Genomic DNA, 11,789 nt, shown 5'->3' on the forward strand with positions numbered 1-11,789 from the left:
TGGGAACAGGTCCCTCTACTACCCTCCCTGATCCCATTCTCCCAAGCCTGGACTGTGCCATGCCTCCCCATCTTGCATCATGTTCTGCTCTCCCAGGAGGCTGGGGGAGAGGTGCAGAAGCGAGTATATGCGACTCAGAGAAGACAAAGCTGGGAACGCCCAGGCCAGAGGCCGTTACCGTGGGGGGATCAGGGGGAGATCGAACCCCAGCCCCTCTGGGTGCACATATCTGCGTGGGAAATCCAGGATGACAAGTCAGCTGAGGAAAGTGGCATGGGGTGGGGAAGAGGGGAGCTAGAGGAACAGCTTCCTTGGGGTGGTATGGTCTAAAGGACTGGACTGGAGGGGGTTTCAAGATGTCCTCAAGTTGGGGCAAGGGCTACGTATGGGGAAGATGGAAAAGATGACAGGAAGCTAAAAATATCACCAGTAAGGGTCAAGGGTGAACTAGGAGGTTAAGTGTGGATTCAGGGGTTCTGAATTCTCATCCCCAAAAAAGAAGTGTCATCTCCTGGAAACAGAGGTTCAGGTTGGCTCTGAGGGGTCAATTTACAGTAGCAGGACTAGGACCTGGATTCAGGATCAGAGGTTACCTCGTGGAAGCTGGGGTTCTGGGGGTTGGGTAAGTCACCAACCTGGAAGTGTGGGTCAGTATCACTTTCCCCAATTTGCTGCAACAGCTCCCCACTGGCCTGGCCCACGTTCCCAGCTGCTTGCAGCAGGTTCTGACGGGGCTGTGGAGAGTGAACACCAGTCAGAAGCTGCCCAATCCCTGCCCACATGTCCACGGGTCCTACATGCCCACTGGTCCCACACTTCCATCCTGCAAGTGGACTGCCCCCTTCTCCTTGGGCTCAAACCCTCTCTCCTCCCTAGCGCCAACCTGTGGCCCCTGACCTCAGCACTGGCTGGCTGGGCACTGCGCAGCAGTTCGGACACTGCCCCCGCAAGGCCCTTCGCTGCCTGCAGCAGGGGCCGGCCACTGCCTCCTTCATCCTCCAGCAGGGCAGCCAGCAGCTTCACACCACGGGACATCTCCGTCAGGTTGGAGGAGATTGTGGTGACTGCACAGCCCACTGCGGTATAGTCTGTCTCTGCAGGGTCCCCTGAGGGGAGGAGGAGGAGGAGGAAGAGGAAGAGTAAGAAACAGAGCAGGCCAGACGATGGACTGAGGAGGAGCACAGTCATAGGCAGTTAGTCACGCACATACGTCCTGAGAGAGATGCACACACATAGTCCCTTCCATGAGTCGAGGTGCAGTCACACTCCGAGTCAGTCGCACTCATGCTTGCACATGCTCACCCTCCCCTCTTCCCCCCACCACACACAAAGAACTCGGCATCCAGCCCACCTGCTGTCAGGTTCACCACGGAGGCAGTACCGGCTGTGATGGCATCTACCTGGGAGTGGATCTCATGCTTTGACTCATCCATCTTGTTCTTCCGCCAGGCCTTAGAGGCCTGAGAGAGGGAAACAAACCTCAGGATCTGCTCTGGTTTGGTAGACCCCAACCCTGTTCCTTGCAGTCTCAGCTTCAGTACCGATGGCCTCTCCATCCCACACTCACAGCATCCTGGCCCAGAGGGGGCAGAGTGTCAAAGTCATCCAGAGTGGCCTGGGCAGCCTGCACAGCCTGCATGCTAGAGTTGATGGTTCCAGTGAGAGCCTGCTGGGCTGAAGTCTACAAGACAAGGATAGGAGGAACAGGGAACATTTAGAGGACAGAGAAGGTAGAAGAGAACCTAAGGCTAGGGAGAGGAATACAAGCAGGGACATGGGAAAAGACTGCCTAACTCCTGGCTAGGCCCAGCTGAGGGGAAAGGCCTGATACTGTGGGGCTAGTAGGGGCATTCTTACCAACGGAGGCATGTGTCCTCGGTGCATCTGGCCACTGGTAATCTGCTGCTGGGCAGGTGGCATGCTGCCCACCTGGAAGTTCTCAGGACCAGAGGCTCCAGAGCGCATGATGGCAGGCAGGGCCACAGAACCATGCTCCACTTTCCCCACTCGGTTATACTGCTGCTGAAGGACTGTTGACCTAGGGAGGGGACATCCTGGGGAGCAATGAGACGACTTCTTCCCCTCCTCCCCTTCCCGCCCAGCCCTACTGCCTCTGCAGGTCCCGTGGTCCGGGGCTGGATGAGGTCTCATTACAGCCTGTGACTGGTTACAGAACCATCCTAAGGATTCCCTGTCCCCAGCAGTCCTTGAAGTCAAGCCTTGCCCTCCCTGCCCCTGAGGGATGGGATCAGCCCAGATCCTTCATACTTTTTGGGGGACACCGAGTCCTCCAGCATTGTAGACTCCTCGTCTCCCTCCAGCCCAAAGTGATCCTTGCTTTTTTTCTGTAGGAAGAAAAAAAGGAACAAGAGTTAAAGAAGAGGGAACGACGGAAAAGGCAGCCTCTTTCTCCAATCAGCCACTTCCCAGAAGCCGGGTCCCCATTTCCAAAGGACTGGCTTAGGGAGAAGGCAAGGGAGAGAAGGAGAAGGCTGGGGCAGGCAGTACTCACTTTCTTAAGGATGATATCGATGTAGCCGGCAATGAGCTGTGCAATCTGCTCCCCCTCAGTTGTCTGTACTGAGTAGTAGCCATCTTGATAGTCTCCAAAATCCTAGGGAGACAAGGTTGGGGCTGGGTGGGCAAGCTTGAATCTACCCAGGACAGGAAAGGGTAGGGTGGGAGCCCCAGGGTGGAGCCAATAAGGGTGTCTTCTCATGCTAACAGCCCTCCAGGAAGAAGCCTGCCTTTCTTCAATCTCCTATTTCTTTATTTTCCTCCTTAGACAGAAGTATTTTATTTCTGCGGAGTGGCCTTTATGCTACATAGTTTCAAATACATGCCATTTATGAAGTCTCTTTTCTCTCACCCTGATAATAAAGTAGGAAGATACAAACATTTATCGTTAAATGACCATAATTGAGGGTTAGCACTAATATCCAAAGTGGAAAAATAGCCTTTGGTGGTTTCTCTTTCTCAGTGGAGCACTTCATCAAGGTGGTGTTAGTTTTCAATTCATAACACCAAAATAGAAAGCCAGAGGGGAAAACTACCTATATAGTTGCTGCTAAAAGAGGGGAGGCTTGTTTTTCTTTCTTTCTCATTTTTCTTCCTTCTCTCGAAGCTTCCTGTGAGCTCAGCTTGCTGGTTACAGTTTTGTTGTGTTGATTTTAAAGAATGTTTTATTTAAGCATCACTCACTCTCCAGGAGAGAATTTCCCCCCTACTTTAACCTTCATGTTCCTGCAATAGTTCTGAAGTTCTCCTTTCTTCTGGCGTCACATTCAGTGCACCTGCCCCAAGGGAGGGGGAAAGACCCCTGCAGCTGCCCCTTCTCTGAAAATTCTAAAGTCCTTTCTCCCAGGAGCCCCAGGCTCACCAGGGTGAAGCTCTTGGGAGAGGCAGCCCAGCGTTTGATGTTGGTGAGGTTCCATTCCTGGATCACCTCTTTGGTCTTCTCGTCCACTCGCATCACACACTCCTTAGTGATGCCCAGAAGCCTGGGCACCAGCTTGTTTTTTCCTTTCATCTTTTCCTGTAAGGCAGAGGTTGTCGTTGGTGTCAGAGGTCGAACGAGAAGCGAATGATCAGATCAGATCGAGACCACCAGGGGGTGCTGAGGTGGGCAGGAGTGCTAAACCAGGGTGTCTACGGATGGACCAGGACAAGGCCATTTCAAAGAAAGGGGAAGGGATGGAAAAGACAGGGCGGGGAGGGAAGTGGTGGAGGAGGACTGTCACCAGGCAAGTTTTCACAAGGTCAGGGCGTGGCAGAGAACAGGACTCTTGGGGGCTTATGGGAAATGTGACTGAGGGCAGGGCCAGAGACTTTCAGAGAGGAAAGGGCAAGCACAGGAAATCAGGAGGGCAGTGAGAAGGATCCATAGCCCACCTTAACCAGGAAGAAGGAGACGCCGTATGTCTTGAGAGAACGGGCTAGCTTCACGTAGCGTACCTTGGCCTCGATCTCACTTATCTGCCCACAATTCTTATGTGCCTTAGAGTATGAAATGGGGAAAGATTTAGTAAAATATGTGGATAATATCACAGACAAGGATTTAAGTTGGGATGCTAAGTATAAGGGGAGCATATCACGGGGACACAGGAAAAGGTCAGGAAGTGCAGGATATGAGAAATGGAGAGGGTGATGGGATGGGGGCGAATAAAGGATATGCAGAAGCAAGGATTCAAGGGATAGAGTTAAGGAACTTGCAGACATCCTGGAGACATGAATGGATAGTTAGGAAGTAGAAGGTCAAATAGAAGGCCTTTTGGGCTGAGTATTCAAAGAGCAAGGATAAAAACTTACATTTGTACAAAGATATGCTTTTCACAGTATAGGCAGTCATGTGCTGTATAATGTTCTGGTCAACAATGGACTGCATGTAGGACGGTGGTCCCATAAGATTACTACCATATGGCCTAGGTGTGCAGTAGGCTACACCACCTAGGTTTGTGTAAGTGCACTCTATGATGTTCGCACAATGACGACATCGCCTAAGGACACATTTCTCAGAACATATCCCCGTTGTTAAGCGATGCATGACTAACTTCACGTATACTATCTCACTGATGCTCCAATCAATCCTATGCAAGGCAGGCACTGTTATCCCACGTTAGAGGTAAAGAAATGAAAACAAGAATACGGATTTGAATTCCACACCAAATGCAGTAATGGAGCTGAGACTAAAAGCCCAGGTCTTCTGCTTTCTTGGCCAGGAGAGGTAGGAGGACAGCTTGGTGGGTGGAAGTGGGCGAGCAGGAGAAGGGGAGAGGGCGGGGTCCATTTAGTCAGTAGGATTAAGCAGCAAGGCTCCCGGGTCATTCCAAACACTCTCCCCTATCCCCATTCACCTGGAAGATTTTACGCTCTCCCTTCTGCTTCACATACTCCTTGGGCAGGAAGTCCTTCAGGCTATACCAGAAAAGGGAGGGTCAGCATGTAGTGGACAGCATCAGGGATCTGTGGGCCATGGACTATGGGCCTAGGGGTGTGAGGAAATGTCTAGGACAGTGTTATCTTTGGGGAGCTGGAAGACTGAGGGAATAGAGTCTGGATTGTCCATGAAACTACGGTGACTCAGCATTAGCTCTTGAATGCAGCCTGTCTCTCCCTCCAGGGAAAGGGACTGAGGGAACTTGACTTGGAGGCTCAGTCCCTGAGGGAAAGAGGATCTAGAGCACCATTTCAGGGAACCAAGAGCAGAAGGAGCTCACTAGAAGGATGACCACGTATGCAGGAAGCTGCGAAGGCCACATCAAACTGTGCACTCTGAGAAACATCAGGGCAGGAGACTTGTGGGACTTTTTAAATCTCATGTTCCTTATGAGGGAAAATGTGCCCTGTGTCCCTGTGGCTACTAAAATTCTTCAGAGAATCTCAAAAAAGCTACATGCTTGCCTTAGAAGTAGGAGGCAGGATAGAGATTTTAGACTACAGTCATATTCCACATGGGGCCAGGGAAGAGATAAAGGGCCGATGGAAGCTAAATAGCTACGCATGTGGGCCAAAACCTGGTACCTCGAGAGAGGAAACAGGGGAAGAAGGACTGGATGGAGACAGGCCCATTGGGATCTCAATGGCAGGGAGTCCCGGGCCCTGACATGTCAGATATAGGACTGAGTCACTCACTCAAGGAAGCCGGCCTTGTGCTTCTGCTCATTGTGGGGTCCAAACTGGATCTGGCATTGGAAGCCAGCAAACTCACAGGCCTTGTCGAAGGAGACAGGGTGGGAGCCATTCAGAATGTCATCTCGTGCCTGGAGGGCAGAGGAAAAGAGGTGGATGTTGTGTAGGTGCAGGGATGCCCTTACTGTGCTTCTGCCCTCCCCTACCTCTCTCGCCCCAGACAAGTTGTCTCCACACCTGCACGTAAAGAAGGTTCAGCTGGACGGGGTCCCGGGAGTCCACATTCTGGTCTGAGTAGAAGAATTTCCTCCGCAGTAGAAGCGTCTCGTGCTCCTCCACTCCCTGTTCCCTCAGTGTCCGGCCATGGTCCAGCCAGTTCACTGGGACACAGAGAGTCCCCTCAGTGCCAAGCCCCCAAGGTCCCTGTGCTGTCTGGTCTCTGGCTTTTTGTTTATTTCTTCATTTCCTACTTCCTCTCGCTGAAATGTTAAGTTCTGTGAGTGTAGGACTTTATTGCTGATGCATTCCAGTGTCTAAAACAGTACCTCCCAACAGCAAGTGTTCAATAAATGACGAGTACACGACTGCCCCTGCCACCCTGACCAGTCCCAATGCCCTCTTTTTTCCATTTCTGCTTACACTCATCATCTGTGTGCAACTTCTGCTTTAGTTTCTCCATCTTCTTTTCATCTCGCAGCAGTGTCTTGTCCTTTCGTAAGGTCCCTGTCACCTCCTCCTTTTTCTCTTCCATCAGCTCTCGAACCAGTGAATATTCATCATGGTTGGTGATGCCTCGGGGAGGAGGACAGGTTGGTAGCACCCCCAGCCCTGAATCCATGTCTTTTGGCAGAGTTGGAGCCTCCCGCCCGAGCCCTTAGCCCCACAGAGACCCTTTACCAATGCGGGCACAGATGGTCATGAGCATGTCGGTGACGGTCTTAGAGTCATCCACCATGATAGTCTTTACAGTTCCATCTAGCATACGGATCTTCAGGGGTCTCTGTTTCTTCCGGTACTCCATGGTGTCCTGGTGGGGCAGGAAAAGGAGGTAGAGGCCCACCTTAAGCTGATGGTTTACCTCCTTTTTACACGGCCAGAGGGGAGGAAAGTAGATTATTAAAGGAAGACTATGGTGGCTCACTCAAAAGCAGGGTATTATGACTGCCCGTAATAGACACAAAGCACGGGCAGGGATCAGAGACGAGAGACGCAGGTGCTCAGAGTAGGAAGTGGAATGGGGGAAGTTGATGGAAGAGGATGTTGGTGGTCCTTGATGAAGTGAGACTCACCCCATTTCGAAGCATGTAATAATCCAAAGCTTTTCCAGCTTCCAGCCATATACCCTTTTTGGGGTCATCATCTGACAGAAACAGCCCAAAGTCGCTGGCTAAAAGAGAGGATGGATCATCTCAGACTTATGAGGACCTCAACATGGCTGAATGGCTGCACTATTGCCCGTACTATTTCCCCAGTGACCCTGGGCCTAAAGGGGAGAGAGGGAACCAAGGAGCATAGACCTGAGGGATGAGTAGCTCTGGGGGACAAGAGGTCATCCCTCAAGGCCAAGAGCCTGGGAATGAGAAGGGACCAAGGACTCCTGCCCCAGCCATCTGGGGAGTCAGACTCACGAGGGCCAGTCAGAGCCTCTGGGATACGCTCACGAATGATGCGACAGGCGTCGTACACCATGGTAGACGGCTCAAACTGCATCGTCTTCACCACATTCCCAATGCTGATCTTCAGCGAAAGTGCAACCATGGTGGCAGCTTCTCCTCTCCAGCCTGGCTATACCTGGCCCGTGGCATCAGGGCATTAGAACACACCCTCACTGGAGGCGAGGAGGTCCCCCGCACGGAGTCCCAGGGAGGGGTGTTTTTGAAAAGCTGACCAAAGCAGATAGTAATGAGGCTGTTTTTCTTTTATTTAATAATTTTAAAGAGTGAAAGATTATTTACATCAAAAGGACCAGTCCTGTGAGGGGTGGGCACAGAGGGTGAAGGGGTGCACCTACAACACGACTGACAAACAATAATGTACAACTGAAATTTCACAAGATTGTAAACTATCATTAACTCAATAAAAATTAACTTAAAAAAAAGGACCAGTCGTAACCATCTAAGACATCTGAAGGAGAGGCCGGTCTGCAAGGTGCAGCAGCAGGTCTGAAATGCCGTGTTAACCTGAGGACACTGCCCCGTCCCTACCGTTGGAATCTAGGCCTCCCTGCTTTCTTCCAAGTTGTCTCTCTTGCCCCTTGTCCCTGCTCCTTTCCCAGCCCTGCCTCTGCCTTGTTTTCATCTTTTCCTAGCTCAGTCTTTTTCTCTCTTTGTCTCCCACTTTGTCCTGCTGGCTTTTCCCTGTCTGGGATTTTCAGAATTCTGTCCCATCATGTGACCTTCCCTCTCACAGCTTTAGCCTCCTTCTCTGCAAAATGAAGACATTGTATTAGGTAATTCCCAAGGGCTCTTGAAGCCTGCAAACACTAACTCTAGCTAGTCTGGCAGGGAGACCAAGCACTGGCTGTTCAAGCCATCCAGGCCCACTCTTGTCCCAGCTTTGCTCTAGCCTGAGATGTTGGGGGCCTCCCTAAGGAGCTTGGCCCCATATGTGGCTTCCCTGGCAGTCAAGCTAGAATTATGACTCTCTAATCCAAAGAAATTATCTAGTCAACTCTTTAATTTTGCAAAATGAGAATTAGACCCAGGGTAGGGAGGGGGAGGGTTTAAGGCAGGTCAGAGAAAGAACTCAGTTCTTCTAACTCAGTCCTTGCTCCTTCCAAGTCACCAAGTTAATACCCAATCCTCACTACAACTCCTCCTATGCTTTCTCCTCTTCAGTAAGTCCTTCTCAAACTCTGCCCTCCATCTCAGCTGCCTCCCCTGATGGTATATCAAGTGCAGCTTGGGATACCAGTCTCACCCTGCCCGCCCCTGCCCTCCAGGCACCACCTCTTAGAGGGCTGGAGAAGCCGGAGGTGGCGGCAGGTGGCGCACAGTGCACAAGAGGACAAGTCTGCCCAGCAGCTGATGATGTGATCCAGCTCAGTACAGGGATTGGTGCCTCTTAACTGAGAATGAGCAAATTCAGGCTGCCGTTCCCCTCTTGGCATACTGCTGGTGCTGGCCCCAAGCGGGGAAAGGCAGGACTAGGGGGGAAGACTGGAAGCAGAGGTGGGGGTGTTGGGATACAGAAGGCAGCTGAGGACTAGGGAAGGCGGTAAGGGGTATGTTTTTGGAGGGTGAAGTGGCTAGAAGGATAGGGTGAGGAGGACTGAAAATCTAGGTGGAAACCGGAGACAGGAGGCAGATGTGGGAAAGGTCTGGATCAGGGGTCTGATGGGTCATTTCTGACCTTATAAACAGTCCAGAATCTCAAAAGAGAAGAAACCACAGCTCGCTTGCTTTCTTTACTCCCAAACAAGAGAGGACCTCCCAGTCCCCCCAGTTCCAGTTCTCTGCCCACCTCCCCGTTCCTCGGGCACCTCTCCCAGTAGCTGGACAGACCTGGCTGTGAAGTCGCTGGAGGGCTGGAGGGTCAGAAAAGGTAGAGGAGTCAGAGGAGCTGAGGGTGGGACTGAAAGGACCCTCCACGCTAAGCTGAAATTGCATGTCTCCCCCCATTTCCTCCGGATATATGGACGCCCCCTTCTTCCTCAAGCACGGAAACCTCTGGTGAGACCCTGATAAGGGAGTTGAGTCATGCCTACCCTTACTCCCAGGCTGGTTCTTAGTGGACATCTACACAGCTACAAGAGGGAGTTGTGGAGTGAACTGGGGGTGATGAAGGTATAAAACAAGGGCCCCGGGAGCATGGGGTAAGCTATCCGGTTCCTGCTCTGGCCGGAGAACTTTGCTCCCATTTCCATCACGTTTTATGGAACAGCAACAACGTCCCCCATACCCCCTCCCAGGGAACTCCTCCTCCCTCAAGACATTCCTGGGATGCATTCCAGAGGAGTTGGGCAATCGGGGGTGGGAGGGGGGCATGGAGGACAGGAGGTCAAATCCCAGCAAGGAATGGAATGTAAGTGTACTGGGGGTAAGGAATTTGGGGTACAAGGAGAATACAGTCAGAGCAGATACCCACAAAGGAGCTGCAGAAAGACAGGAGTTACAGAGAGGGACAAAGGGAGAGAGAAAGCTCAAGACAGAGTCATAATGTAAGAGGGCTGGGGGAGCAACACTCAGTCTGTTACCAAATTTGGCCTCTGAGTCTGCAACCGCGGTGCGGGGGGTGGGTTGTGGGTGAGACTGACATATCCGGCCTCGGGCTGCTGGAGGCTCATTTAGGGCTGGACTGGGCAGTTGAAAGGCTGGACCTGACCTCCTCCAACACAGCCCCTCCTCACCTCCACCCATTCTATGCATATTCATCCTCCCCAAATACACCCCAGCCCATGCACAGAGCTCTTTCCTACTAAGCTACTTACTCTGTCTCTATATAGGTTATCTCAAACATGCAGCCCCTACATAGATCCCATCATAACCACGTTATCTTCCCGTGAGGACTCCAGTCCACGCCCACAGCTTCCCCACAAATACACCTCTATCAGCACACAACTCACCCCAACATCTCTCCTCCTATTATGTAGACATTCTCCCTCCACTCATCCAGCAAGAATTTCTGAGGGTCTTTGTGGGGAAGGCCCTTGGCCGGGAACCGAGAAGAGTAAGGCCTAGCCTTTGCCCTCAAGGGGCTCCCAATCAGCTGAGAGGATAAACTAAATAGAGTTATAATAGAGGGCAGGATATAGTAAGAGCCAAGAGGTGTGTGCTCAGGGGAGAGATCCTTTTACGTTAGGAAAGGGGGACCAAAAAGTCTCCATGAAAAGTGTCACTTGAAGTTAGAATTTTAAACAATAAAGATAATAAAAAATACTATCTTTTATTGACTATATGTCAATTTACTTTGTATACATAATTTCATTTAATCCTTACAACAACCCTGCAAGGTAGGTGTCATTATTTCCATTTTTACAGATTAGGAAACTGAGGCTCAAAGAAGTTAAACACTTGTTAAGGTGCTTGTCCAAAGTCACACAGCTAAAAAGTTGTGAAGCCAGGATCCGAACCCAGGTCTCTCTGACTCCAAAGCACAAGCTCTCTCCACTACGCCAGCCGGAGGTGAGTCAGGGGCAGCATTCCAGGCAGAGAGACTAGCATAAGCAAAGGTGGAGAAGCAGGAAATCAATCGTGGAGGAGCATTCAGGGAAGTGAGTAGGCAGGCTGGCTGAAGCACAGGGTACCTGCAAGGAGGCAGTGATGGGGAAGTCAGGGCGAGGATGGAAAGGCAGGTGAGGACTAGGGAGAGTATGAGGAATGGTACCTACTAGGGGGCAAGAGGAGGCCAAGGGAGGCTTTGAGCAGAGAAGCGGTATAACTAGAACCGGATTTTAGGAAAATAACACTGGCAGTTACCTTAGAGATTGGTTAGAATAGTGTATTAGCACAGGTGAGAGGTAATGAAGCCAGAGTTAGAATGGTGGGGAGGATGCCACTCATTACAAATTTTAAGAGGTAGAACTGACAGAACCTGATGACAGTTTGTCCCATCAACCCTCAGGGTCCAGGGCCCAAAGTCAGGCTGGGGTCCCATAGCTGCCTGTCATCAGTAGCCACTCAGTGTCTGAGCAGCTTGAGTTTAGGTAAGGAATTGGGAAGGGGAGAAAGAAAGGATCAAGGCGCACTAGGAATGTGCAGATAAGCCTATGCTTAGGAGATGTGGTTAGGCTGTGGAAAAAAGGGCATGGGGATGCGGTTAGTACCAGGTACGGGGGCAGAAGGGATGAGGTTAGTGACTGCATTGGGCCGGAAATGGGGAAGACAAGGTGTAGAGAAAGGCTGGGGAAGATGGTAGTAGGAAAAATACATATATGATCAGTCACTGGATCAGGCTGGGGGAAGGGGAAGAATAATTATGTGGACAGCGGCTAAGTCAGGGAACGAACTAGTGAGGTCAGAGGTCAGGTCAGCCTTCAGGAGGTGGAGAAGAGATGGGGCTGTGGTCAGTGGCTAAATTAGGCTGGGATGGGGGAAGAGTGAAGGGACAAGAGCAGTGTCTAAGTAAAGCTGGAGTTGGGGGGAGGGTGCATGCGGTGCAGCCAGTGGCTAGGTCAGGCTGGGTACGGGATAGTGCTGTGGTCAGTGGCAGGGTCAGGCTAG

At 51.4% G+C, this 11,789-nt stretch overlaps 1 protein-coding gene across 3 annotated transcripts in view; it reads right to left on the reverse strand.

Annotated features, from left to right (window-relative positions):
• TLN1 (talin 1) overlaps positions 1–11,789 on the reverse strand; it is a 32,091-nt gene that overhangs the window by 18,086 nt on the left and 2,216 nt on the right. Inside the window, exons 2-18 of one of the 3 annotated variants that reach the window (XM_014735894.3) lie at positions 7,257–7,419; positions 6,918–7,015; positions 6,526–6,655; positions 6,268–6,420; positions 5,866–6,008; positions 5,632–5,759; positions 4,854–4,914; positions 3,892–3,996; positions 3,380–3,535; positions 2,513–2,614; positions 2,269–2,345; positions 1,858–2,038; positions 1,568–1,681; positions 1,352–1,460; positions 898–1,106; positions 636–734; positions 179–229 (exon numbers count right to left, since the gene is read on the reverse strand). In XM_014735894.3, coding sequence (XP_014591380.2) covers positions 179–229; positions 636–734; positions 898–1,106; positions 1,352–1,460; positions 1,568–1,681; positions 1,858–2,038; positions 2,269–2,345; positions 2,513–2,614; positions 3,380–3,535; positions 3,892–3,996; positions 4,854–4,914; positions 5,632–5,759; positions 5,866–6,008; positions 6,268–6,420; positions 6,526–6,655; positions 6,918–7,015; positions 7,257–7,386 — 2,046 coding nt within the window. In that variant the 5' untranslated portion in view covers positions 7,387–7,419. Of the gene's footprint in view, positions 1–178; positions 230–635; positions 735–897; positions 1,107–1,351; positions 1,461–1,567; positions 1,682–1,857; positions 2,039–2,268; positions 2,346–2,512; positions 2,615–3,379; positions 3,536–3,891; positions 3,997–4,853; positions 4,915–5,631; positions 5,760–5,865; positions 6,009–6,267; positions 6,421–6,525; positions 6,656–6,917; positions 7,016–7,256; positions 7,420–9,131; positions 9,151–11,789 lie in introns of those variants that run through there. The other 2 variants (XM_070250670.1, XM_070250669.1) reach the window with 2 other exon arrangements.

The sequence above is a fragment of the Equus caballus genome, chromosome 25 (assembly GCF_041296265.1).
Source record: "Equus caballus isolate H_3958 breed thoroughbred chromosome 25, TB-T2T, whole genome shotgun sequence".
Lineage (NCBI taxonomy): Eukaryota > Metazoa > Chordata > Mammalia > Perissodactyla > Equidae > Equus > Equus caballus.